The following is a 24596-nucleotide window of genomic DNA, read 5'->3' as shown; positions in this document are numbered from 1 at the left end:
CAGGGGAGACCAAGACGGACTAAATCCAAATAGGAAATCGAGCAAGTTCTTCAGTGCTGGTTTGTAGCTAGTTCTGACTTAGCGCCGTTTCAGAACCAGAATGGATTTCAAGCTGTTGAAATGAAAAACACTGAGAATGGACAATGTGATGCATCTGTGAATCATCTATGAATTTATTGCAGTAATGTAGTGATTCAAATGAAATACAGGACGCTTGAAACAACAGCAACTGGCACCCCTTCAAGCAACAATTCCAGCTGTATTTTGCAGCGGTAGTGTTACTGCTTGCAGTAGCAGCTCTCAAGCTTTTGAAGTATGCATCGCATTTGTATATGAGCCAGATGATAAAGAGAAGTTTTGACAAAAGTTATTTAAAAGTTGTAGTAAGAAAGAAAGGCATGTCACAGAGATTCATTAAGAGATTAAACTCATTCTTGCTGGCACAAGTTAACCTTTTCCAGAAATGGGGACACATTTAAGAATTTTTTAAAAATTATTATTATTAGTAGGACCCTTTTTGTTCTTGTGGCACTTTTTCTCTTTTTCCCCTCCATTTTGTCAGTAATCAAAGCTGAACCAGACCTGTTCTCTAAATAATGGATTGAAGGATAAAATGACTGATGTTTAAGAGTTGTGTGGTGAGACGGATGCCTTAGGACAGAAGCACAAGGAGAAGTTGAGGTGTAGATTTTTATTGCTGGTGTCATTTGATATGTGATTGATTTATTTGGCTGACTGCATCCATGTTTTGTTCACATGTGCACTTCTGCTTGGTTCATCATGCTTGACAAACCGGCCTAACATGCTTTATGAGTTTTGTTGCTGTGCTGTAGAAACCACATCAAAAAGTTCTTGTGTGTGATGTTGTGGTAAACCTATTTCTAGCTGCTCTGTGTTTTGAGTAGTTCAAAAACATCTGTCTTAAGTCACATTTGAAATTTGCTAAGCTTATCAAGAACAGTGTTCATCTTGCGGATGCATCTTATTGCTCGTCTGTCACATTTGTGACACTCATGTCTCTTGTGTTTCAGTCTTTAACAGCTTTGTGGCTCCCATCACTTTTGCTCTCTTTCAACAGTCCTGCTGTTCTGTGCAGGTCAGGCCTGACGGTCTGCTGCCCTGTTTCAGATCAAGGATTGGATTCCTTCAGGTGGTTAATGGAAAAACTAAACGAAAAACTGAGCCTGAGGCCACTCTGACAAAACATTCTTTCAGCTGCGATGGAAGACATCTTTCAAAACATTTCAATGAGGGAACAACTCGCCTGGATCTGCCCAGAAGTAATTATGCCCTATTATAAAGCAGAGCCAAATTGTATTCTTAGATTCTACCAGAGTAGCTTTGCATGATTTACTGTTCAAAATAATCCTTATTTAACTCGTACTGTGCCTTGGGAAAACACCAAAGTTTATTCGTTATCTGAAATAAACAGTTTTAGTATCTCTTTCTCTTTACCCTTAGTTTTGGGATTGGCTGCACCCTGTAAACAAAGGGTTTGACTGGCAGGTGGGTGGGGCTTATGTCCTCACTGCCAGAACTGTTTTTTTTTTGTTGTTGTCTTTTTTTTACTTTGATAGCAATCCACGAGTTGAAAAGGGGATTATAGTGAACTTTTGGCTCATAGAAACTACACACACAAACCTCATAGTATGTTACTTGGTTAATGTTTAATATGGGTTTCCACTTTTGTAACAGTAATGGTGTGTGTGTGTGTGTGTGTGTGTGTGTGTGTGTGTGTGTGTGTGTGTGTGTGTGTGTGTGTGTGTGTGTGTGTGTGTGTTAGAAATCAAGAAATCTCAATTGGCCAATACAAAAAAAATCTGTCATCTGAGCAAGTTATCAGAAAGAGTAGAAGCTAAGTTCTTGGCAGTTATCATAAACAAATCTGTTTGTTTGAGAGCATATGGCACACATTTTGTTGTCTTGTGGGTGTACAAACTCACTACTCATGTAACCTCTGAAAAACCCTCTTCACTGTCGGACTATACTGTTTGCAGTTCAGCAGAATTGGTCTGTTTTCCCTGTGTTTGTGAATTGGCTCGCACTGAGGGGATTGAACCCAAGTTCACGATAAGTGACCAGAAGCAAGTAAACATTCTCAAACAACACAACCACAGCCAGATGAAGGGGTCAAATGAACTCGCCACATAAACCAAACACACTCATCTGACCATCTGTTCATGGATCATTCAGGATCTATGACCTCTCTAAATCCTCATGGACCAATCACAGGAAATTACTTAGAAAGTCTTATGTTAGGTATGTGGAATTTTCCATCTTTTTCCTCTATGGATTGAAGTTTATTTTGTTCATGAAATGAAACATGTCCTCCATACACCAGGTAGCTACAGTGACTCTTTGTTGTACAAGCACTGCTTCAGATGTAAACAACTACCCAAAGACTTACAGAATCAGTAACAGTATAATACAAGTTCTTAGTACCAATCCCTAGTAATGGTATGTTCAGCACAGGTTACTGTGTCCAGCTAATAATGTCTGTCTGTCTGCCTGCTTTAGACTAAACAGTCTAATCCCTTTAATGTAGGTTGTGGGTAATGTGTGACTGCTGTATACAGACACAGACACGCTCCTGAGACTTTATGGGATCTTCCTTCCAATGCTCACTGTGTCTGTCTGACTTAGTTTTAGAAATGAAATTTAACAAAAGACATTTATACCAGTAGCCTGCTGGAGGTCATTTTGTAGCTCTGGCAGTGCTCATCCAATTCCTCCTTGCACAAAGGAACAAATATCAGTCCTGCTGATGGTTCAAGACCCTTATGGCTCTGTCCAGCTCTCCTAGAGTAACTCTGGCAGCAAACCTTCTAGAAATGGCATGTATTGATGTGCCATTGTGATTGTTCGGCCACTAAGTTGGCCTCTGCAACCTCTGTAGGGTCTAGGTATCGCCTCACACTACTAGTAGTGACACTGACCCTAGTCGCCAAAGCAGCTGAAACTGATTAACATCCACATATTCATACACACCCCAGAGGGGGGGGAAAGGAGGAGCAAGACAAGGATCTGTCACGGAAGGACAGGCCCCTGCACGGTATCTACCAGCGCTAGATAGAAGAAGTGGCAGATATCAAGAAATTCTACTAATGGCTGAACAAAGATGAACTGAAAGACAGCACAGAAGCACTAATCATGGCAGCACAAGAACACAAGACGGGGTCGCCAACACCAGACAAAACCCCATGTAAGGCTATGCAAAAATGCCCAACGACTAACTGGTGATGGCTAACCAACCAGCCATAGTAGTGATGGACAAGCAGAGGAAGAGGATTATAGTAATAGATTTAGCTATACCAAGTAATAGCAACATCGGGAAGAAGGAACACGTGAAGATTGTTCCTGCCAAGAACTAAGAAGAGCTAGAGAAGATGTGGGAGGTGAAGGCAACAGTGGTCCCAGTGGTAATCAGAGGTGTGTGTGTGTGTGTGTGTGTGTGTGTGTGTTTTAAAAGAAGAGAAGTGAAAGAGCAGAAACATAAATGGTTTAGGTTAATTCTAGTTTAAAGTTTGGGCTGAGTTTAAAATACACACACTGGTTAGATGTGATTAACAGTTTGGCAAAGTTTCATTTAGGAATAAAATACTGATTCAAATCATCGTTTACTGTTGGATGATACAAGGTTGGGCATAGTATTAAAACACTAGAAGCAAAATATAAAAAGCCTTTATTAGCAGGCTGCTCTGTGCTCCCCTACCTAAAAGCAGTTCTCTTTAGACCACATGAATGTTGTAACTTTTTGGACTAAAATGTATTTCAAAATGCTCCTCATCTCTACCAACTATCTGCTGAGCATGTTGCACAAATTCTGGTGTCAACCTGTAAACATGTGAAATAACCTCTTCAGTCCTCCCACCAAAATTTTCCAAGCTCTACAACCATTTTGAGGCTCTACAATATTGACTACTGTCATGTTGTCATGCCCTCCATCATAAAGCTGTTTTGGTTAAGCCTCTGTTGAACTTCCAAAGAAGCAGTAATTGGCAATCCAGGGCCAAGTCCATTTTCACATAGTGCCTCATGTCCCAGCACGCTGGTGGCAGATGCCTCTGCTGTTATTGACATACTTAACACTCAGCAGTGACACTCATATACACGGTTATCCTTTTGTTGATTTCACTCACTGCCTGATGTGGATTAAATGTGTGGGAGGTGTGGTGTTACGGTGTGTTTTTGGATCATCAGCTTTTGGTTAATCTGGAACGTCACTCTCCTCAGACACACCACACCCCCTACACACAGTCGGACACACCTACAATTACATATGAGAGCTATGTCCTTTTTATTCACGGTTAACTCAGATATCTGCCCTAAGTGAAGGCTTGCTACTCCGTTGTTGCATAACTGGCAAAACTGCAAAGCTAATTTATGTTCACTCCCACATTGTTCCCTGCAGATCTCACCAAGGCTACTGTTGTACTCTGCACCTAATTTAGCACTGGTCTGCTCCCAGCACTGACACATTGGGAGTTATTTACGGTGAGAGTGAACAATGTGAGACTCAGGAAGGAGGAAAAATAATCCGGAACCTCTCAGTCTTGTCAAGTCGAACTTGTAGAGCATGGTCTCACAGAGAAAATATTCAAACAGTGATCAAACTTCTAGAAAATGATGCACATAGTAAACGGTTTAGGGAAAAATCTCTTTAAACTAGTTACAGTTCATTTATATAGTTATTTTACTTGTCTTTAGAAAAGAGGCAGTTATTTATTGAAATCAGGCTTCATTATTGACAGCCCTTTCTCTTCATCTACATCTCCCCATTGTTGTGTCTTACAACTGATCTCTTTGTGTTTATTGCTAACTTTAACACCAACATGTCATTCAGCTGCATTGTACGAAAACTTTAATTTAAGTGTCAAAATACAATATTTTATTTGACAATAAAGCTCTTTGAGTTCATACTTTTCTATTGCAGTGGGAACTACCAGAGAAGGTGTTTTGTAATCCGTGGCCACTCCAGGTGTACAGATAACTCCAACATGCTATAGTTGCAAGATGCAACTTACAGAACTTAGGGGGTTTAGGATCAGGGTTTGGGTTATGATTGTGGTTATGGTTATAGGGCTATAGTTAGGGTTATTTTTTGATGTGTCATGGGATGATGTTTCCACATCGCAAAACTGTGACATCACTAGTGTGACTGGTCACTTGCATTGTTGAGTCTGGAGTAATGGGATTTAATGGATATTAGTGTTGTTGATCCAGGAATGGCACCAACATGGCAATATCAGATGGCAATATCAGATCGAGCAACAAGTTGTATCCACAAACTCTGACTGCAACATGCAAGTCACGTTCTGTGTTAGATCCTTCCATTAAAAACACCACAGACAGGGTGGGGAGGTCCAGTGCACTCATTCTGATTCGTAAACTAAGCAGTTGACTCCTGCAGGTGTCCACCTGCCAGTTAAAACACCCTGAGGAAACTGTCCACGGAGGCTTGTACCCCAGAGATTGCTGCTTAGTGTTTTGTAGATCCAGATGGAATTTAAATTTGAAGATGTCTGTGGTCTGACCCACAAGCCCTGGGTAATGGGTGCTGCAAGTAGTGTGGTAAAGGGCCTCTCCACTTTGAACCCCTCATGCCATGCTCCTTCTCATTTTTAATGCATAGAGTTTGTTTTTGTTTATAATGTTTGTAAAGATGGGTATGGTCTAAACTCTTTGGACTGGTCTGACCGTTTGAAAGGTTATGTATGTTTTGTGTATCAGTTATTACATTGGCATTAGCTGCTTGCAGACCAAAATGTGGCACACGAATCTTTTAGCTTTTAGCAAGAGGTGAGATTTGAGTTTGTGTTGAGGTTAAGTGAGCCGCTAGGCCTCGAGTAATGGTGTGTTTGACAAGTTGTTGTATCTGCAACAGGAAACCGCCTGGCCTTGACAAAGGGTTTTGTCCAATTGGAGGATAACACGGAGGAAGTGGATGTATGGGAAAGCCAGGTCACAGTAAACTGTTGGTAGAGTTCCTGCAGAGCTACAAAATGTAAAAAATGAATCCCCTCGAGTTCAGTTGCAGCTGAATTTAAAATGCAGGTTTGCTCTTTGGTTTTGCACAGTTGTGCATCGTGCTTTGCTTTTAAGAAAGTATTTCACAAAAAGGGATTGTTTGTAGTGAGAATACACAAAGCAACAGTCTGTTAATTAGTTTCCCTGTTTGTGTTTTCTGTGCATTGGGATGGGCCATAGATGCACATAGTTGGTTTCATGTGCGTTCCTGCCACTGGTGTCACACGAGTCAACTCATCTGCAGGTTGAAACTACAGTACTCAGTCCTCCAAACAAATATAGATGTCAACTCACCAAGTTATTTATTTTTTCCTTTCTTATTAGCTTGATTTTTGTACAAATGTTGTGCTTCCTGTCATCTGAAAGAAGTCCATTGTGTATAAAGAGGAGTGGACCGACTGCGCACGACAGGGTATCGGCATTTGTAGGACGCACACCATCCAGCTCTGTGCAAAAAAAACAAACTGAGCAGAGCAGCCCTGAGGTCAGAGAGCAGTGAGGACTCTTTGGCTTTCTGTGTCAGCTGATGGGGAGCTGCAGTTTGCCAGAAGCTGAAACTGTAGAGCTGCTTACAGTGGAGCAATAAGACTGGAGACTACTGGGTTTGATAACCCCAGAAAAAGAGGAGACGCGTCTTTTTAAGAAACATCTTCTAAGGAAATCCTGAATGGCCACAAATGTTCCTGATCTACCGAAGAGGATTAGGGCCACTGGAAATAAAATAAAAAAAGAGTTCTGACTTTTCTCAGAATTCTGACTTTAATCTCAGAATTCTGAGATTAAAGTCAGAATTCTTTTTTTTTTTTTTTTTTTTTTTTCCCCAGTGGCCCCAATCCTCTTCCGTACCGATCCTCTTGACAAGGAGGTTGTCTAAATGTGTCCGTGTCAGCAGGATTATTTAATAAAATTTAAATTTCACATCATATTTTGACAAATTAATATGAATATGACATAAGAAAAAAATGGGGAAACCTGGTTGTGATGTTCTCGAGAAAATATCGCAAGTTAATCTGGATCCAGAGATTCACTTCCTGCATGAATTTTCAGACAGGTGAAAGCATGCAGCCTTGGACTGCGCTTGTTGACCTTTCGATCATATTACATGATTATAAGTTAGGAGGTGCAGTTTGTCCCATTTGTCATGTAACTGTAGGACTTCAAGCTCTTAACATCTCTTCAGTGTTTGCTTAAGTTATTTTTCCTGTTTCCTGTCCATGATAACACCTGCAGCTTTAAAACATTTTTAAAAATTATTTTACGCAGCTGTTTTCAAAGGTGACCTCAAGTAAGCAAAAAAGGTCATTTTGCTTCCTCTATTAGGCTTTTGGTCTGGGGATAATGATGGTGTGTACTTGATTTATGCTTGTAGTGAAGTGTATGATTATGTCAGGGTGAAACACCGTCTCCAGGACATCAGTGTTTATCAGAGTCTCAGTGTGAAACAGCCGTATCTTGTCACAAGTCCAAGATGAGGGCTGAGCTGTGGATTTCCCAGAAAGCGTCACTAGGCAAACAAACCAACTGGTGCTCGAGAATAAATATACAGAGAGATGAAATGAGCTGTGACGTATTCATAGAGCAGGTAGACTCATTCCTTAAAAATTATGTTTTAAAGTTTCATTGTTTTTAAATTAAGTGTCGGCCGCTGTTACTCTGGTTAACCAGGCTTTTTCCAGTTAGGGCTTTTTAATTTGGAGTAGAAAGTTGAAGTGCATAGATGTACTTGGAATCAAACAAGATCATGTCAGTGAACCTGTTAAAATTTAATTTACATTTTTTTTTTCTCTCTTTCATGCTTCTTTCGGGTTTTTCTCCTCCTCAGTTTCTTCTGTAGCCGCCATCATTCTGTGCTGTGGGGCCGACCCCAAGATGTCTTCTAATGGAGACCTAAGTGAGCTGGGGAGCTCTGAGAGCTTCTGGGAGGTACAGTAGTAACACTTTAATTGCTGTCGTACATCAGCCGCTCTACAAAACTTAAAACAACACTTAACTTTTTATAGTCTGAGTCTTATTATAGCTGCAGTGTTTCAGCCTGCAGACACAGGTTTCTACCCACTCATGCTACTAATTAACCTAACAAGTTGTGAGCTTTCCAACAAGTTGCTTTTTTTCTTATTGGGGTTACGCAACTTTACCAGTCTTTTCTGGCCCGTCTTTCAACTTTTTTGAAAATTCTAATTAAAAAAAACATCCTTTTTGAATTTTTTTTTAAATTTTCAACCTTTCATGTTTTTCACTGTTTAAATGTTTTCCAAATCACTGCGATTTAACACCACCAACTCTAGCCTGTGAAAGGATCAACACCTGGCTCAATGTGTTCAGCACATGAACATGTCTATTTAGCTGATCAACAGCACCTGAATGCAGAATAACTAAGAGGCCGAAGCAGCCAGATAAGTCAGTGTGTCAGTCAGCCGGGTCTCATTACATGCTTTTATCTAAAGACCGAAGACTGACTTCTTCACAGCCTTCCATGTTGGGAAAAATACACACTCTCATCTCCAGTGGCTGTATTACCTTTTGTCTCCCCTTTTTTGTTTTTTTAATCTCAGTTTCGATCATCTCTATATCATTTATCCACCAAATATGCTTCAGTCCAAACTGTTGTTGCTAATGTCTAGATACAACGATGACATGAATAGAACTCAGGGAGTGACTGACGCTGTTCTATTTCCTCGCTCCTGTTTGGTTCGTTGGTGTGTCTCTGCAGCCGGGGAACTACAAAAGGACGGTAAAGCGGATTGACGATGGCCACAGGCTGTGCAATGAGCTAGTCACCTGCTTCCAGGAGAGAGCCAAGATAGAAAAGCACTACGCTCTTCAGCTGAGTGACTGGGCCAAGAGGTGGAGGGTTGTTGTGGAGAAAGGTTAGTTTAAATGCTAGCTTTTTATAAAAGAGTGGATATAGCCACCAGTTAGTTTCCATCAGACGTCACCACATTTGGATAGAAATTATGACGAGATAGATAGATAGATAGATAGATATATATATATATATATATATATATTTATTAGGGGTGCAACGATACACAAAATTCACGGTTCGGTTCGATACTTTGGTGTCACGGTTCGATATTTTTTCGATACAAAAAAAATGTTCATGCATTTTTAATTTGTCATTTATTAAAATTATAAATATATATTTTAACTCAAAAGTACAGTTTTTAAATTTAACCCTAACCCTAACCCTTGTGCGCGTTTTTTATTTTGACAGCGAATGCGCACCTGCGGACCACTTATGTGCAGCCCTGGTTATTTAGCTCGTCATATTGCAGCCACAGAAATTATTTTGTCCATGAAACCATAAAGCTGCACTTTCTTTTTGCCTTATAGTCTGATTTGTCATAACTTCTCCGTTTTGTGGTAAGCTTTTATTTGGCTGTCACTTCTTCACCCTGACCTGTCTTATTTGGCTCAGCAGAACTGAAATGCTTTTACACACGCACTCACATAAGCTCAGCGATTCTCTGCGCGATCAACCTCTCACATGTTTAAGCTTGCTGCGGGAGATTTCACTTGTCATGTTTGCATAGTAAGCTAACGATTAATAAGACGATGTCAGAGGAATTGGTGCACAAATTATCATCACTCACAGATCAGTGCTGTCGCTCTCTATACACAGTTCGCACGATTGCAAAGTGAAAGCAAAAAAACAAGCGCAAATTCAAACGCGACTTCAATATGTCACATATTGACAGTGGCTCACCGATGCCAATGACATAATTACCCAGCTACATTTCTGAAAGAATGCAAAAGCATTGACATATATTTTTCCTACAATAGCCCGACGGGCAGGGAAGAGATAGATTTTGGTAGCCCGACTGAAAAAATCGCTAGCTCCGGGACGTCGGGCTAGCGATATTGCAAGCCCTGTATCTGATTGAGGAATCACTCATCTTTGGAAAAGAGAGTTTATTACAGAGAAATGGCTCTTTCCAAAATAAAAGCTATACTATCCGCTTCTTCTGGGCTATATTCTCAGCAGCATAAGGAGAATCATGTGCTAACAGCTGTCTAAATGACTCGGCTAAAGTTAGTAGCATGCTTGTTGTTTTTGTCTTTGCACTAGGATGATGTCGGCGTAAATGTGCAGTCATATTCGTTGTGTTCCCACTAGTGCTTTCAGGTTAATCTCGTTGAAATGACCTTAACGCCACAACACGGCAAATCTCCGTTAACGAGCTACCGCCGATCGCCCCGTGCATGGGGCTAGACGGCCAACACGTTAACGAGCTAACTGCGCTAACACACTAGTTCACACCAATGTAATTGAGCATTGCATGGCACATCCAACATACTGTTTTACTTTAGTCCATGACTCGCTTACCTTCAGGGTCATACGTCACATGAAAACCAAAATAATTCCAAACGCCAGATCTGAATGAGGGTCAATTTGCCTGTTGCAAGGCGAGCTTAACTTCTGTCTCGCTAGCTTTCCCTGTGCTCTTCCTTCTGACTATGCTGTCTGTGTGGAGCGCTCAGTGGATCTGCGCTCGACAGTGCAGCCTAGGCGGAGTAGTCGAACACAGATTCACTGAGCGCTCCACACAGACAGCATCGTCAGAAGGAAAATTGATAAAATAAATTACAAATGTTGTATTGTTCGATACATATGCGTACCGAACCGAAAGCACTGTATCGAACGGTTCAATATCGATACGAATATCGTTGCACCCCTAATATATATATATATATATATATATATATATATATATATATATATAAACAAACAAACACAGGAATTCCAAATGTGACATTTATGATATAAATGGGATATGTTTGGGATTTCTATTTAAATATGACCAAGATGATAATTTAGCTGGCTAAATTTTTTACAAGTTAATATTTTGTTCATCATCTAATAAATTAAGTCATCCATCTTTAATTTGGTAGCAAAGCTCACGATGTTTATGGAAATCCCCATCAAAATATCCACAGGCGAAGTTTCACAACACTGACCTACAATTAATTTTGTAAACATGTAGACAAATGGGGACGAGTGATTTTTATTTAGTGATAACCTGAAGGGGCGCTTTCTCACGTTTATTTAGGGCCCCAGTATGGTACACTGGAGAAGGCTTGGCATGCCTTCATGCAAGCGGCTGACCGACTCAGCGAGCTGCACATGGAGCTGCGGGAGCAGCTGGCGGGTGAGGACAGCGAGAAAGTACGCAGCTGGCAAAAAGAGGCCTTTCACAAGCAAATGATGGGAGGTTTCAGAGAGACGAAGGACGCGGATGATGGCTTCCGCAAAGCTCAGAAGCCCTGGGTCCGTAAGCTGAAGGAGGTGAGGGCGGCCTCAGTAGATTTTCTGACGTTGGTCTGTAGGGCAGTCTGCATCAGTGAGTGGCTGCAGTACACACTAATGGGATTTAATGGAGATGACGTGACTGTAGTGAATACTTGCAAATGGCCAGTGTCTACAAAGTTGTCGTTGAAAGGTTTCTTTTAATAAAAACAAAAGCCAGCAACTGTCTACACATCCTCTTAGCAAATGTCACACATGAAGTTGCTTTATGCTACAGTCACACTATGGAAAACTGGAGACTGTGGCGCAGACACAATTATTGTGACAGTGTGACTTGTAGTCTTGTTAAAATATTTGCATGAAAAACGGGGATCTCACAGCCACTTGCCATCTTCACAGTGACCATTGTGCATCAGGACCGAGATAAAATAGTGGAATCAGTCCACTATAAGTTTGGGACTACTGCAGACCCTCATAGACTGGAATTTAGCAATTCCTCAACAAAAAGTGACATAATTGGACTTAAATGCGAAATGGCAAAGTAAGTGCTTCTTTTGACTATAGTGTCGGTGAATAAACTTCCCTCCTTCTTTTTCCTTTTATAAGATTGTCGTATAAGATAACACAGTGGTTGAATGCAGCTATTACGTCATAGGTGATTGTATTTGAGGTAATATTATCACAGTTGTTGGATGGATGTGAGTGAGTCTGATATTACATCTGATGTGTCAATGAGGAGAGACGGGTACATTTTTGGAAAAAATTGAAGTTTAGTCTTTACTGAGTTTATAGCAAGTGTTTAACACGTGCGTGTGTCCAGGTGGAGTCAACTAAGAAGAGTTACCATCAGGCCAGGAAAGAGGAGTGGACGGCGGCTAACAGGGAAGCGCACGCCAAGGCTGACCCGACCAAGTCACAAGAGGAAGTTCGCAAGTACACAACCCGGGTGGAGCGCTGCAACCAGGACACCGAGAAAGTACGATGCACACACACGTGAACACGTACATATAAACAGAGTCCCATACATAGCTCCTCTTGTACCAGTCTGGGTGTGTCTGACTCCAGAAAAACATACCTGTGTATGTTTTTTAACTTTGAAACATGACCGGACTTGTCTCCTCGACTTTCCACTTGTAACAAACCCAACGGTTGAGGAGTAGCTCCAGGACCCGGAGAGGGAAATGATCAACCAAACAACAAAAAAACGAAGGAAATCCTGAGACGTGTTCATTTAGTACGCACAGCGTTGTCAGGCAGCCAAGGACCTCTTGAGCAATGTTGATCTCAACAAGGAAATGAAATCCAATATCATTACTCATTCACAGCTTGAAGAAAAATACATCCAAAAAAGCCTTCAGTCTTCAATCACTTGTCTCAACCAGTCTCAGCGCCCCGTGTTGGTATCTGCTGTGTTTAATCACTGCACACTTTATGTAATCATTAAGATATTTAAACATTTTATTAGTGGGTTCTTACAAGAGTTCACAGAAGAAGAAGACAGTCTTATTATGGTGGGTTCTAGTCAACAGCATGTTATCAGTGTAAATAATACTTACTAATGATGGAGAGCTGTTCATACTGTGTGCATAATAAAAAGAAACTCCCAGAATTCAGTTGGTCACTCTTGCACTCTTGACATTAAGTATTATTCAAAGTCTCTTAGATAAATCCGGAAATATGGAAAAGTTGAGTTCTTTTGTCACTTTGAATATTTTTTTTATTACAGGAGAGGTAAACACCCTGTTCAGTTGTTCTTGTAGTTTGCTTTAGGATTTTAATTCATCTGAACTACACTGGAAGCTGATTTAAATCCATAAATAAAATAATGTTAGATAAAATAAATTCACTTAAATGATTGAACAAAAAATGCAATTCTGAATAAAGCTTGAAATGTCGCATTATTAAAATAGAATAAAACTACAACGAGCTTTATAGCTGCTTTCCAAAGGTTTTTATTCTGCTCTTTGGAACAGACAGTCTTGCACATATACTCGAAGCATGCAAGGCACATGCACCTGAGTAAGACCATGAAGTGTAATTGAAATGGTGCATTTAACAAAACACACATTGGTGTACTACTACGCAGTAGCTCAGTGTGTGTGTGTTTACGGCAGGTAAAGGAGCGCTACTCCAAGGCCTTGGAGGAGCTGAACCGCTGTAACCCCCGCTACATGGAGGACATGGAGCAGGTGTTCGACTTAACTCAGGAGGCTGAGCGCAAGAGGCTGTGTTTCTTTAAAGATGTCCTGCTCGACATCCATACACACCTTGACCTATCCTCCAAAGACAGGTAAGGAAAAATCCACATGCTTGTATTTATTTATCCAAAATTACGTGGATCACGAATCAAGCGATCCATGACTCACAGCGAAGGCATGCAGAGCTGCGAAGGCACGGATGTCGGTCTGAACATGTGCGTATGTACACAGGGGTTAATGGAAAACTCTTGCTGTTGTCCATTAACTGTTGACCTCATATTTTATTTAAACAAGCAACTTTACCAATAATGGTTACCATGGCAAAGTCCAGCCAACTCTGTCCAAATATTGAGCAAATTAACCCTTGAAGAAACTGCTCTTTTGAAGAGCAGTTTCTCACTGTGAACGTATTTTTTTTTTAACTCTGAGAGACTTCCTCTGGTATCCATGTATTTATTCCAGAGCACTGATATATATGTGTATATAAAACATTACTTAAGAAAGATTTGAGGAGTCGGAATGATCAAATAAAAAGCCTGAACACGTGTTTCTTTAGTCCCACAGTGAGCATGTTTCCTGCAGCTACAATAAATATGAAATTGTATAATATCATATAACTCACAGCCTTTACAGTATGCTTTCGTTTAAGCCTTTAGTGTTATGTCAGTTAGAGGCTGCAGACCACGTTGGATGATGAGTTAATTTATAAAGGACCAATGGGAATACTTTTTCACCCACCTCCTCCATGTGACACTAGTCAGTAAGGCTTTAAACATGGTGGGATAATATTCAACTACTGGTGCAAAATGTGTGTTCACTAGATGGTTCGTCCTGGCACATATTACAGAGAGTGGAAAGAAAATCCCCCCAAAAAACCATGTTCCATCTCTGTGATAAGTTTGAGATCCTTTAAAAAAAAATAAAAATTAAAAAACACTTTGAGAGTGTGTCGGGGGGGGGAAGCTGCCCTCTTACCAGCTGTTCCTTTGGAAGATTGGATGTAGATGAAGAGATGTTGTTGTTTTTTTTTTTTTCTTCATGTTATATCTGAGTGTATACAAACCAGCTCAGTGCTGATGAAGCTGATTAGAAAGTATGCAGCGTGTCTTATCTCAAATCCCACCTTTAAATGACAGCTCTAGGGTTCTCGATGCCCAGCCCTGTGAGTAAACAGGACCTATCAGGAACCTGCTACTGTAAATTCAAAATGCACTGTGTCGATTTTAATTCTCTCCATGTTCAACCAGCAAGTACAGTCTGTTGTTTTCTTTGACAACTGCTTCCTGCTTCAATAAGTAATCTTTTATGACTTTAGAAGATCCCCAACTTGGAAACCTGTCTTTTCCTGATGAATAGAATTCAACTTTATTGTCATTGCACATGCACAGGTACAGGGCAACGAAATGCAGTTTGCATCCATCCAGAAGTGCTTGGATGCAAACTGCATTTCGTTGCCCTGTACCTGTGCAGCATGAAGCAGGGTTAATGACAAGCGTCCCTAAGCATGCGTTACAGGTTGCAAAGTCAGATGAAAGATGGTCTGCAGATTGATGACAGAGTGTCAATCAATGTGATTATTCACTCCCTTTCTGTCCATTAGCTTCAAAGCCTTGTACCAGGACCTGGGCCAGACCATTCGTGCAGCCAACGAAACTGAAGACCTCAGATGGTGGAGGAACACCCACGGACCGGGCATGAGCATGAACTGGCCCCAGTTTGAGGTGTGAAAACACAAACTCTGTTCACCCTGTCGCGCATGAATTATTTTGTTTTGCTTTGTTTTTTTCTGTGCAGTCATCTACATCTGTGTGTGCGTTATCCGTGCTGTCGGAACGTAAATCTGTTGAAACGGTCACATTCAACAGGACTTGACCTCAGTTTGGTTAAATACTCATTATGTAAATATTGTAAATCATTAACTTTGAGTTTGAGGACTCCATTTAAAGTTGAGGAAATGATTCTTTTAGGGGTTGTTAAAGGACATTGTAGTGATTTGCATTGAATTCCCGAGGAGATGGAAACATGACTCTGTGTGTTTTAGGGGACGGACTGAATATTAAGCAGGGTTCCAGTGAAAGCCTCATTTTGTGACTGAAAGCTGAGTGGGGTTAGGAATGTCGAACACACACACACACACACACACACACACACACACACACACACACAGATTAGTTGCTAGTGGAATGGAACTTGCACCTCAGTGCTGCAGACAGGACCAATAAATACAAATATTTACATATGGAAAAACACAAACAACAGTGCAAATGATTGTTGTGCAGGAATTCAGATTAGAGTCTCAGGATTCTGTAGTCTGCTTAGCATATGTGACAAAATTGTTTTTTTTTTGTTTGTTTGTTTGTTTGTTTTTAATGAAACTACCGTTTCATGTAAATTCTTTTTCAAAAAACAAGAATAACCTAAAGGAAACTTTCTGAGTTTTTGTTTAATTTGCACAGCCAGGGTTACATGTCCAAAATTTTCTCCATGGTCCTGGGGTTTTGGCGTGAATTAAAGAAACTACGTACACTGTGTTTTCCCAGGCATGTTGTTTTTTCCCTTGGGATACTGTAATATTCTGCATTCGTCCATAATAGTTACATTGTAAGAAAGGTAGATTAGCGTATTCTACAATACCCTAATTATAGAATATGATTCTTATCATACAAAGGAGAACCATCATTTGGAGTATTTTAGTGGAAATGAAACAGTTACTCATTATTCCTTTCTTTTAAAAATAGAGTATACACCAATAAGACATAAAATTGTGTGGGTCCTTTTTTTTTTTTTCTGCCAAAGTAGCCCTGAAGGCGAGCAGTGGTATCTGCACCAAGATGTTAATAACAGATCCTGTTGTCCTGTAAGTTTTGAGGTTAGCCTCCATGGATCGTATAGTTTTGTCCAGCACATCCCACAGATCACCAATGGGACTGAGATCTGGGGAATTTGGAGGCCAAGTAAACACCTTAAACTCATTGTTGTGCTTCTCAAACCATTCCTGAACCATTTTTGCTTTGTGGCAGAGTGCAGTATCCTGCTGAAAGAAGCCATCGGGGAATATTGTTTCCATAAAAGGCTGTAGATGCTCTGCAGCAATGCTTAGGTAGGTGGTACATGTGAAAGTAACATCCTTATGGATGGCAGGACCCAAGGTTTCCCAGCAGAACATTGTCCAAAGCATCACACTGCCTCTGCCAGCTTGCCAGCTTGCCTTCTTCACATACTGAATCCTGGTGCCAGGTGTTTCTCAGAACGAACATTAACTTTTGTGTCTTGGATTAGACCACATGGGCCGACCTTCCGGTCATACATCCATCCACCACTGTTTCTTTCTTGGACCACTTTTGATGGATACTAACTCCTGAAGACTGAACACATCATAAGAGCTGCAGTTTTGGAGATGCTGACCCAGTCATCTAGCCATCACAATTTAGTCCTTCTCAAACTCACTCAAATCCTTGTCCATTTTTCTTCTAACACTCAACTTTGAGGAAAAAATATTCACTTGTTCCCTAAAGTATCCCACCCACCAACAGGTGCCATGGTAAAGAGATAACCACTGTGATTCACTTCACCTGTCTTTGCTTGTAATGTTTTGTCTGATCGGTGTAAATTGTTTTTTCTTTCTTTGAAAACTGACAGCTGTTACCAGTTTTAGCAGTATTATTAGAAGTGTAATTATTTTTAGGTACTGCAATATGCATTGCAAATTTAGGAGTGTAGGGCAACTGCACTTGAAGTCGGTAGTCTGTATGTAGTTTGGTTTCAAGAAGTCCTTTTATCTCGCTGTTTAAAACACAAAAGAGAGAAACAGTGACTTCTTACATGTCTCCAGAATGTTACATATTGCGTACTTCCCCACCGTCTTTGCTGTCTGCTCCTGAGTCACACATTGTAAATGTTGTACTGTCCTATTTTCTCTCTGTGCGTGGTTCGGCAGAGCCTCTTCTTACATTATCTGGATTCTTGCCTCTCATCCTCCACCTTTATTTCTGGCAGCCGCACACTGCCCCGCTATGTTTGCTGTTCCAGACCTGGAGCTTTGATTTTTGGATGATCTCAAATCCATTTGTTTGATCAAACATACTTTAGCTTTTCTCTGAAGTATGTTTTTTGTTTTGGTTAATAAAAACTGAAGCATCGTTACTGCTTTAGTAGAGACGTTCGAGTGGTAGCACACAGCTGAAGATGGTTTAGTCTGAGAGCTGCCAGAGCTGGTAATTGTAAAGTACATCGGCTGTGCTGCTTGACATCTGCTGGACGTCTGTCTGTCCTGGTGGAGGGATCTCTCCACTTTCCTTATATAGATTTGTTTTTCTCAGTTCCTAGGTTTTGCACACATGCACATTTTCAGCGTTATCAATGAGTCTGATCTTTGGATTCTGCATTTTAAGATTATTAAGTTAACATTATTGCAGTGATGACAAAGTAAACACTTTTTTTTTTTTTTTACCTTCCTCAGTTATTCTTTGCAAAAAGTAAGCAAGTGGAAGATCCTGGCAGGGATAAGTGTCTTTTCTGTCCTCTGAGGAATCTCCTGGCATTCCCACAGTGCCGCTGACATGCGAACAGAGAGCCTTTGTCCCAACACACACACACATGTCTGAACTTGCGAGGACTTTCAGTTAACTATATTCATTCATAACTCCAAGCACGATTCCCCCACTGCGTAAAGATCAGGCGAGGAGGAGCTGTACGATGGCCTCACTTGACGGGAAACTTATACACAGCACTTGTCAAGAAGTCTAATTATATCTGTGGTATCTCACTGAACACACACCTCCTGCTGATCAAGGTTCCTCTGAAGAGAGATAATACTAACAAGTCTATCCCCAGCTGCCTACGCCTGCAAGCAGCACCCTGCTATTACATGATAGTGCGTTAGGTCTGGGTGTGATCTAAAGATTGACAGGGCTTCATGTTGAAACTTATGAATTGTTGTTTTTTTTTTTGTTTTTTTTTTTAAGAGTGCGCTTTGTTCAGATTTGGTTTCACATTTAAAACTCTCAGGTGTTTTGTGTTGTGATTATATTTTCATATAGCTTTGTGTCTCTATGTGGTTTTCATTGTTCTTGCTCATTTATATTCGACTGTAAAACTACAATATATAATTGTCTGTATTTTAAAACTTGGGTGATAAGTGTTAAGAACATGACATCAACACTAATGAGGCACTTCTGGACTTCAAAGACAATCATTTTTTTAAATCTCTTAGGTCCATTAAAAATCGGAGAGTCTCTGATACGGCATCTTTAATATGAATATTTGTCAGTTTCAGCAGCTCTCTGATTCCCTTTGAGTTTAGCACTGTGGGTTTGACAAAAGAAGAGATCTGAAGATAACGCCTTATGTTCTTTAGCAGTTTTTGAATTGAAACGGTCAACAACGTGCAACAATGACAAGTAGTACCATGTAATGTCAAAAATTTGCTGCATCTTGGGTAACGTTATCAGTGACACAAAGCACCGGTGCTGTTGTCGTATCCTTCCACGGATCTTTAGCTGTTATTTGACGCGCTTCTTACAGAATCTGAAGAGAAACGCATTTTGGATGAAGTCTTAACAAGTGTTGTAACACACAGCACTGCTGATCTCGTCTACGTCTTTGGTTTGACTTTGCAAAACCAAACCATTTGCATATCCGTGCATCCATAACACTGCAGTGTAGCACATTTTCTTTCATTTAAATCATCATCCTTTCTTTAACTGAATGCAACAGCAGCATACTTTAAAGGCCTAGCTCTGGCTTTTGTTGACTCCCGTGGATGCATCAACAGAGTGTTCATTAAACTTGTGTCACTTATGTCGACATAAACTGATAAAGAGACAAAGACCTGAGTCAGTGTAAGCTTAAGTAAATGACTGTGTGTCTGTGTGCAGGAGTGGTCTCCAGAGGCAAGTCGCTCCATCAGCAAGAGGATGCACAGTGGAAACTCTGAGGAGAACGTGGTGACCCTCACCAACATCGTCTCCTCTGCTGGAGACAATGTCCCACCGAGTCCCATTACCCTGGACACCAGCAGGTAGGAGGACACTGTGGACATGATGTTGGAGTTTATGTTATCATAAACTCCAACATCTGTGCTCTGTTGAGAAGCTATCTGTGGAGATAATTGCGCTTGACTCACAAAGCAGTATACGTAATCTTTTAACCTCCTATAGTCGAAATGTCTACTCACAGACCATAAAGCTGAACCTGGTGGTGAGGTGAATCCATGAAATGGGAGTGAAATATTCCATGTGAAAAAAAGGCCAAGTACAGCATGCACTTAGCAGTTGCTGACTAACCAATAAATTATTATTGGTATGACCTCTGACGGAATCAATACTCCCTTTTTTTTCTTTTTTTTTAAACTTTGCAACAAATAAACCCCAGAGATGACAGGAAACAATTTGGCTTTATGAAAACTATCCATGATACAGGAGACTTGGTTAAAAATCAAATGTGCAGGTTCTGATGGCCAAATACGATAATAGCAGCGGTAATATTTCTAAAATGTGATTTTTGGGATGTGCTTTATATGTTGTGCTTTCAATTTTTTCCCCCCAATATCTCCAAATCTCAACCACAGTTGCTTCAAGGTGCTTTATATTGTAAGTTAAAGACCCTTCAATAACATAGAAAAAAAACCAACAATCAGCTGACCCTGATGAGCAAGCACTTGGCAACAGTAGGAAGGAAAAACTCCCTTTGTAACAGTATGAAACCTCTGACAAAACCAGGGACTAGTTAAGTAGTTCTTGCTTTTCATTTTTCTACTGAATAGCTGCAGATACTAGGGCTGGGCTGTATCATACCGTTCACGGTAATACCGGTGTAATTTTGGGCAACGATAGGAAAATGAAATATCGCGATAGAATATGGGTAAAACGCGCATGCGCAGTGCCTTTGTTTACATACGCACATGGCGGCGACGCAGAATGAGAAGAGCGAAAGCAGATCGTTGAATGAAACGGATGAACCAGAACTGGTTTGTAAAAATGCTGCAACTTCAGTGGTGTGGAACTGGTTTGGCTTGCGTCCGTCAGATACACAACAAAGCACTATTTTTGGTAGAGCATGCTAGCGGGACGTCGTTATTACCGTGTTGTTTGGAAAATACGGCACACTTAAAATCAATCCTTTGATTTTTCTGAAAGTCGACAGTGCGCCTTATAATCCCGTGTGCCTTATGTATGAATTCTGGTTGTGTTTACTGACCTCGAAATGATTTTATGTCGTACACGGCGCTTGAAAAATCTTTCAAATGTTTTAGTATGAAGCCGCACCGCTTGATGGATTGTCGGAGCATTACGGCTATTGTAGGCAGGAGCCTCGCAGAGTGATACGTACTGTGCTTCAACATAATATTACTGTATTGTGTGTGTATAACCTCTTTTTAAGTTTTGTGGATATTATACATAGTTATGCTGAGGATATGTCAGCCAGTTTCCACTGGAAATGCCTTTTGGTTAAACTGGCAGCAAGGAATTTGCATTTGCACTGTTAAATTTTTATATAACTTTAATGCACATAAACAGCTGCTTGTTTAAGTGAAAATACATTGATGGGGTTTTTTGCACTAATAAAGTTGTGGAGTTGTAAAGTATTTTGTCTAGTGTCAATTATATCGTCAGTTATATCGTTATCGCAAATTTGATAAATATTTTTGGTCATATCGCCCTGCTCTAGCAGATACATTTCCACATCTGCCCTGTCTGCAGGAGTCCCCACATGAGAGGGATTGTAATCACTTCTGTGATCTGACCACATATGCAGCGAAGTGCAAATTAAGTGTCTTAAATTTCATTTGCCGTTTACCTCGCTACACGTGCTTGCAACTGGAACAAAATAACAATACAGTAATTTTTTAGAGATTTTTCCACCTGAACATAAAGAGCTTGTGTTTGCTGTGCACATGCACATGAATACACAGCATCAATACATAACAAACACACTTCTTGATTTTTTTATTTTTTTTTTAAGAAAATTTTAAAGAGAGAGCTGTGCTTGTTGGTTTTGTGAAGTTTTAAAATGGAATGTTGTGGGCTGTTGATTGCAGACTAAACACAAGACTACAATTATGTCTCTCACAGGTGTGTGTGTGTGCGTGTGTGTGCGTGTGTGTGTGTGTGTGTCAGAGACGGAGGTAGAAGACAGCATGTGGTTTACTTTCCTTGTTACCTTGTAGTCACCCTGAGGAGTTAACATCCTGTACATAGATGACACTCTTAATTAGTAGCTAGAACTGTGTGTGTGTGTGTGTGTGTGTGTGTGTGTGTGTGTGTGTGCGCATACACGTGTATTGCTCATGTTGCGAGGACATAAATGTGGTTTTTGTTTTGTTTTTGTTTGTTTTTTTAAAATACAGTCACATACTGGGGACACGCAACCCCGACCTCACCCACCGTTTGGGGACAGGTCAACATGTAAAGCAATACAGTTAGGAGTGAATGCTTGGCCTTGGAAATTCATTTAATTTGGTGTGATGTCTCAAAGGTGGAAACATGACGGTGTGAATGTCACAGGACAGCCATGTTTCCTTAAAAGAATTGCAAACCTGCTCATCTTTATGTACTCCATAATGGGTTTGTTTGTTTGTTTGTTTGTTTGTTTGTTTGTTTGTTTGTTTGTTTGTTTGTTTTTTGAAAAAGAAAAAGTGAGAAAGAGAGAAAAGAAAAATCTATATCAGTACTACAAATCTAGTTGGACTACAGTACCACATATATGTATTTTTTGGTGTCTTAAGACAAGCATAAAGAGATTTTTTTTTTTTTTTTTTTTTTAATTAACAGGGAAGGCTCCTAACCACTTTGCTTTGAGCTCTGTTCTTTCCAGTGTAGCTGTTATTGCTGCTGTCATTTGAAGGGATGTAGTACAGAGCAACAAAGAGGGAAGTAAGAGTCACAATTTTTTATTTATTTTTAGCCATCCTTCCCACTTTCTAATAATAACACTGGTGTAATGTCCATTTGGTAAGCTGAGACATCACTGGACTAGATAGTTGGGTATTCTACAAGTCTACATGTGTGTGCAGGCGTGTGTGTTTCTATAACATACATACATTTTACATCTGTATGTGGTGCTTTTCAAGCTCAGACTTCTGTGAGCCTGACATTTCCACGCGCTACTCTTCCCTTTATATCTGTGATGATAAAAGCGGTGTTTCCCAGGAGATGCCGTGCAGCTGAAACACCTCAATTCAGTCATGTGATGTAAGCCAGGAAAATGGGGAAACTCAAAATGGGAAAATTTGCCTATTACCAACTTATGTCTGTGGAAATGTTCGTGTTATTTTTGGCAAATGGAAAAGTTCAAGCTTGACTTTTAACGCCTCTATCCCTCTTCTCTCACAGGGTGAAAGATTATTCATCAGACTGGTCAGATGATGAAAGTCCAAAGAAGGTGGCGGTAAATGGCGTCGGGGAGGAGGAAGAAGAGCAGGTAGAGGGAGTGCGAGTCAAAGCACTCTATGATTACACGGGCCAGGAAGCCGATGAGCTCAGCTTTAAAGCAGGTATTAACCCCTACTAATGCTTTTTAGTTGGAAGGCATCACAGAGAAGAGTGCTGGTATTTACAGTTTTTATTTAATTAAAAGTTTAGTTTTTCTGCCTTGATGCCTCATCTTAAGAACTACATACATACTCGTGTCAAACATGTTGTTCCAGACAAGATGTTTGACACTGATCCTCAAATGCAGTAAGAGTGTAATACAGAGTGGTGCATAAACACACACACATTACATCTTACTTTTTTGGAACTGATAAAACTAATGCATGAACGACTCCATCTAAGTTTCCACAGAAAGAAGTATACATGCATACTTCTCTGAGCATAAGAGGGTAGATTTGTGCTACTCTCTTCCATGTTTCTGTGGCTTCAGTTGGATCGTCATTACAAAAGTTGTATGTACAAAGCTTGCTGAAAGCACTCACATATCTCTGGATACTGGAAATGAAAACATTCAGGCTTTTGTTTGTTTGGGTTTTTTTTTTTTTTAATTAGACTTAATGAACCCCACAGGAATGCTTTTATTTTGTAGAACAATTACCTTTTCCAGCTTTCACGTGAAAATAAAACGCTCAGCTTTTTGCCTACATGCATCTAAATATTAACAGTGCATTACTGTAGCTTTTCAGTGACTAATCTGGTTGTAATTGTAAGGTCTGGTAAGCTGAGTAAAGCCAAATGCCCAAAAAAGAAACGACTAATGTAAATGAAGAGGAAATAAAATAATGAATATCAAAATATTGAGTTGATAGTTAATGGATGTGTGCTTCTGTTTGTTTGATTTGTTTTAAGTTAATTGATTTGAAAGGAATACTTCAGGGTCAGTGACGCAGGAAGTGGTCGAAAAATATCACCAGACCAGTTGGCAAGTAAAAGGTGCTTGTTGTTGCTAGATGAAACTAGCTGTAAAAAGGCATACAGTGCTACAGCAAAAATCTCCTTGTCATTTCTTTGGCTGGTAGCAGGTTGCTGCTGTCATTAGTCATTTGTATGGGAGACGCCAACCACTCTTCCCAGCAGCTATGAAACTGAAGAGTTTGCTGCTAACTGGGAATGGAGAACATTCACCTTCAAAGTAAAAAGTTCTGCCTTTTCAAACATGTAGTCCAACCTTTACTTTGAAGGGAAATGTTTTCTGCCAACCTGCCTACTCGTTGGCAAATACATTTTTCCTTAGTGACCAGAAGTTGTCGGAGGGGTTGCAACTGCTCTCTAGGTCAATTTGACTGAGGCTACCTGTGTGTACCGTGTATCCTCAGGGGTTGAACATTAATTATTTTTATATTTAAAGCAACTCCACAGAAAATGTTTGGGAGAAAGCCTCACAGCGGGGGTGTAACAAATCTTGCTGCGTCCCTCCTCCTCTTTACACTCCTCGCAGTCAAGAGGGAAGAAGCTGCTGTATACCAGACAAATGGTACTCCGTTTAGTATAGAGGATAAATAATGGACATAATCAAAAGAAAGAAGGGGACGGACAAAAAGACCCCCAAAATTAAAATGTAGGTATATAATATATCTCCAAAATCTGAACATGAATTCACTGGAAAATTCCTAAACTTAAAAGAAAATCGTGTACTGCAAGTTGACATTGAATAAGAAACATAAGAAATTTACAAATCTGTAAAGCACATCT

General features: G+C 40.2%; 1 protein-coding gene across 2 annotated transcripts in view; it reads left to right on the top strand.

Annotated features, from left to right (window-relative positions):
• pacsin3 (protein kinase C and casein kinase substrate in neurons 3) overlaps positions 1-24596 on the top strand; it is a 34509-nt gene that overhangs the window by 7700 nt on the left and 2213 nt on the right. For both annotated transcript variants that reach the window (XM_082516316.1, XM_082516315.1), the window contains 8 exons: positions 7850-7950; positions 8738-8894; positions 11079-11314; positions 12096-12251; positions 13390-13565; positions 15074-15194; positions 19350-19492; positions 22806-22966. In XM_082516316.1, the coding sequence (XP_082372442.1) occupies positions 7897-7950; positions 8738-8894; positions 11079-11314; positions 12096-12251; positions 13390-13565; positions 15074-15194; positions 19350-19492; positions 22806-22966 (1204 nt within the window). In that variant the 5' untranslated portion in view covers positions 7850-7896. The remainder of the gene's footprint in view (positions 1-7849; positions 7951-8737; positions 8895-11078; positions 11315-12095; positions 12252-13389; positions 13566-15073; positions 15195-19349; positions 19493-22805; positions 22967-24596) is intronic.

The sequence above is a fragment of the Aulonocara stuartgranti genome (genome assembly GCF_965226115.1).
Source record: "Aulonocara stuartgranti genome assembly, chromosome: 1".
NCBI classification, from domain to species: Eukaryota; Metazoa; Chordata; class Actinopteri; order Cichliformes; family Cichlidae; genus Aulonocara; species Aulonocara stuartgranti.
The sequence above is the reverse complement of the archived record's forward strand: the minus strand, read 5'-3'. Positions and strand labels throughout refer to the sequence as shown.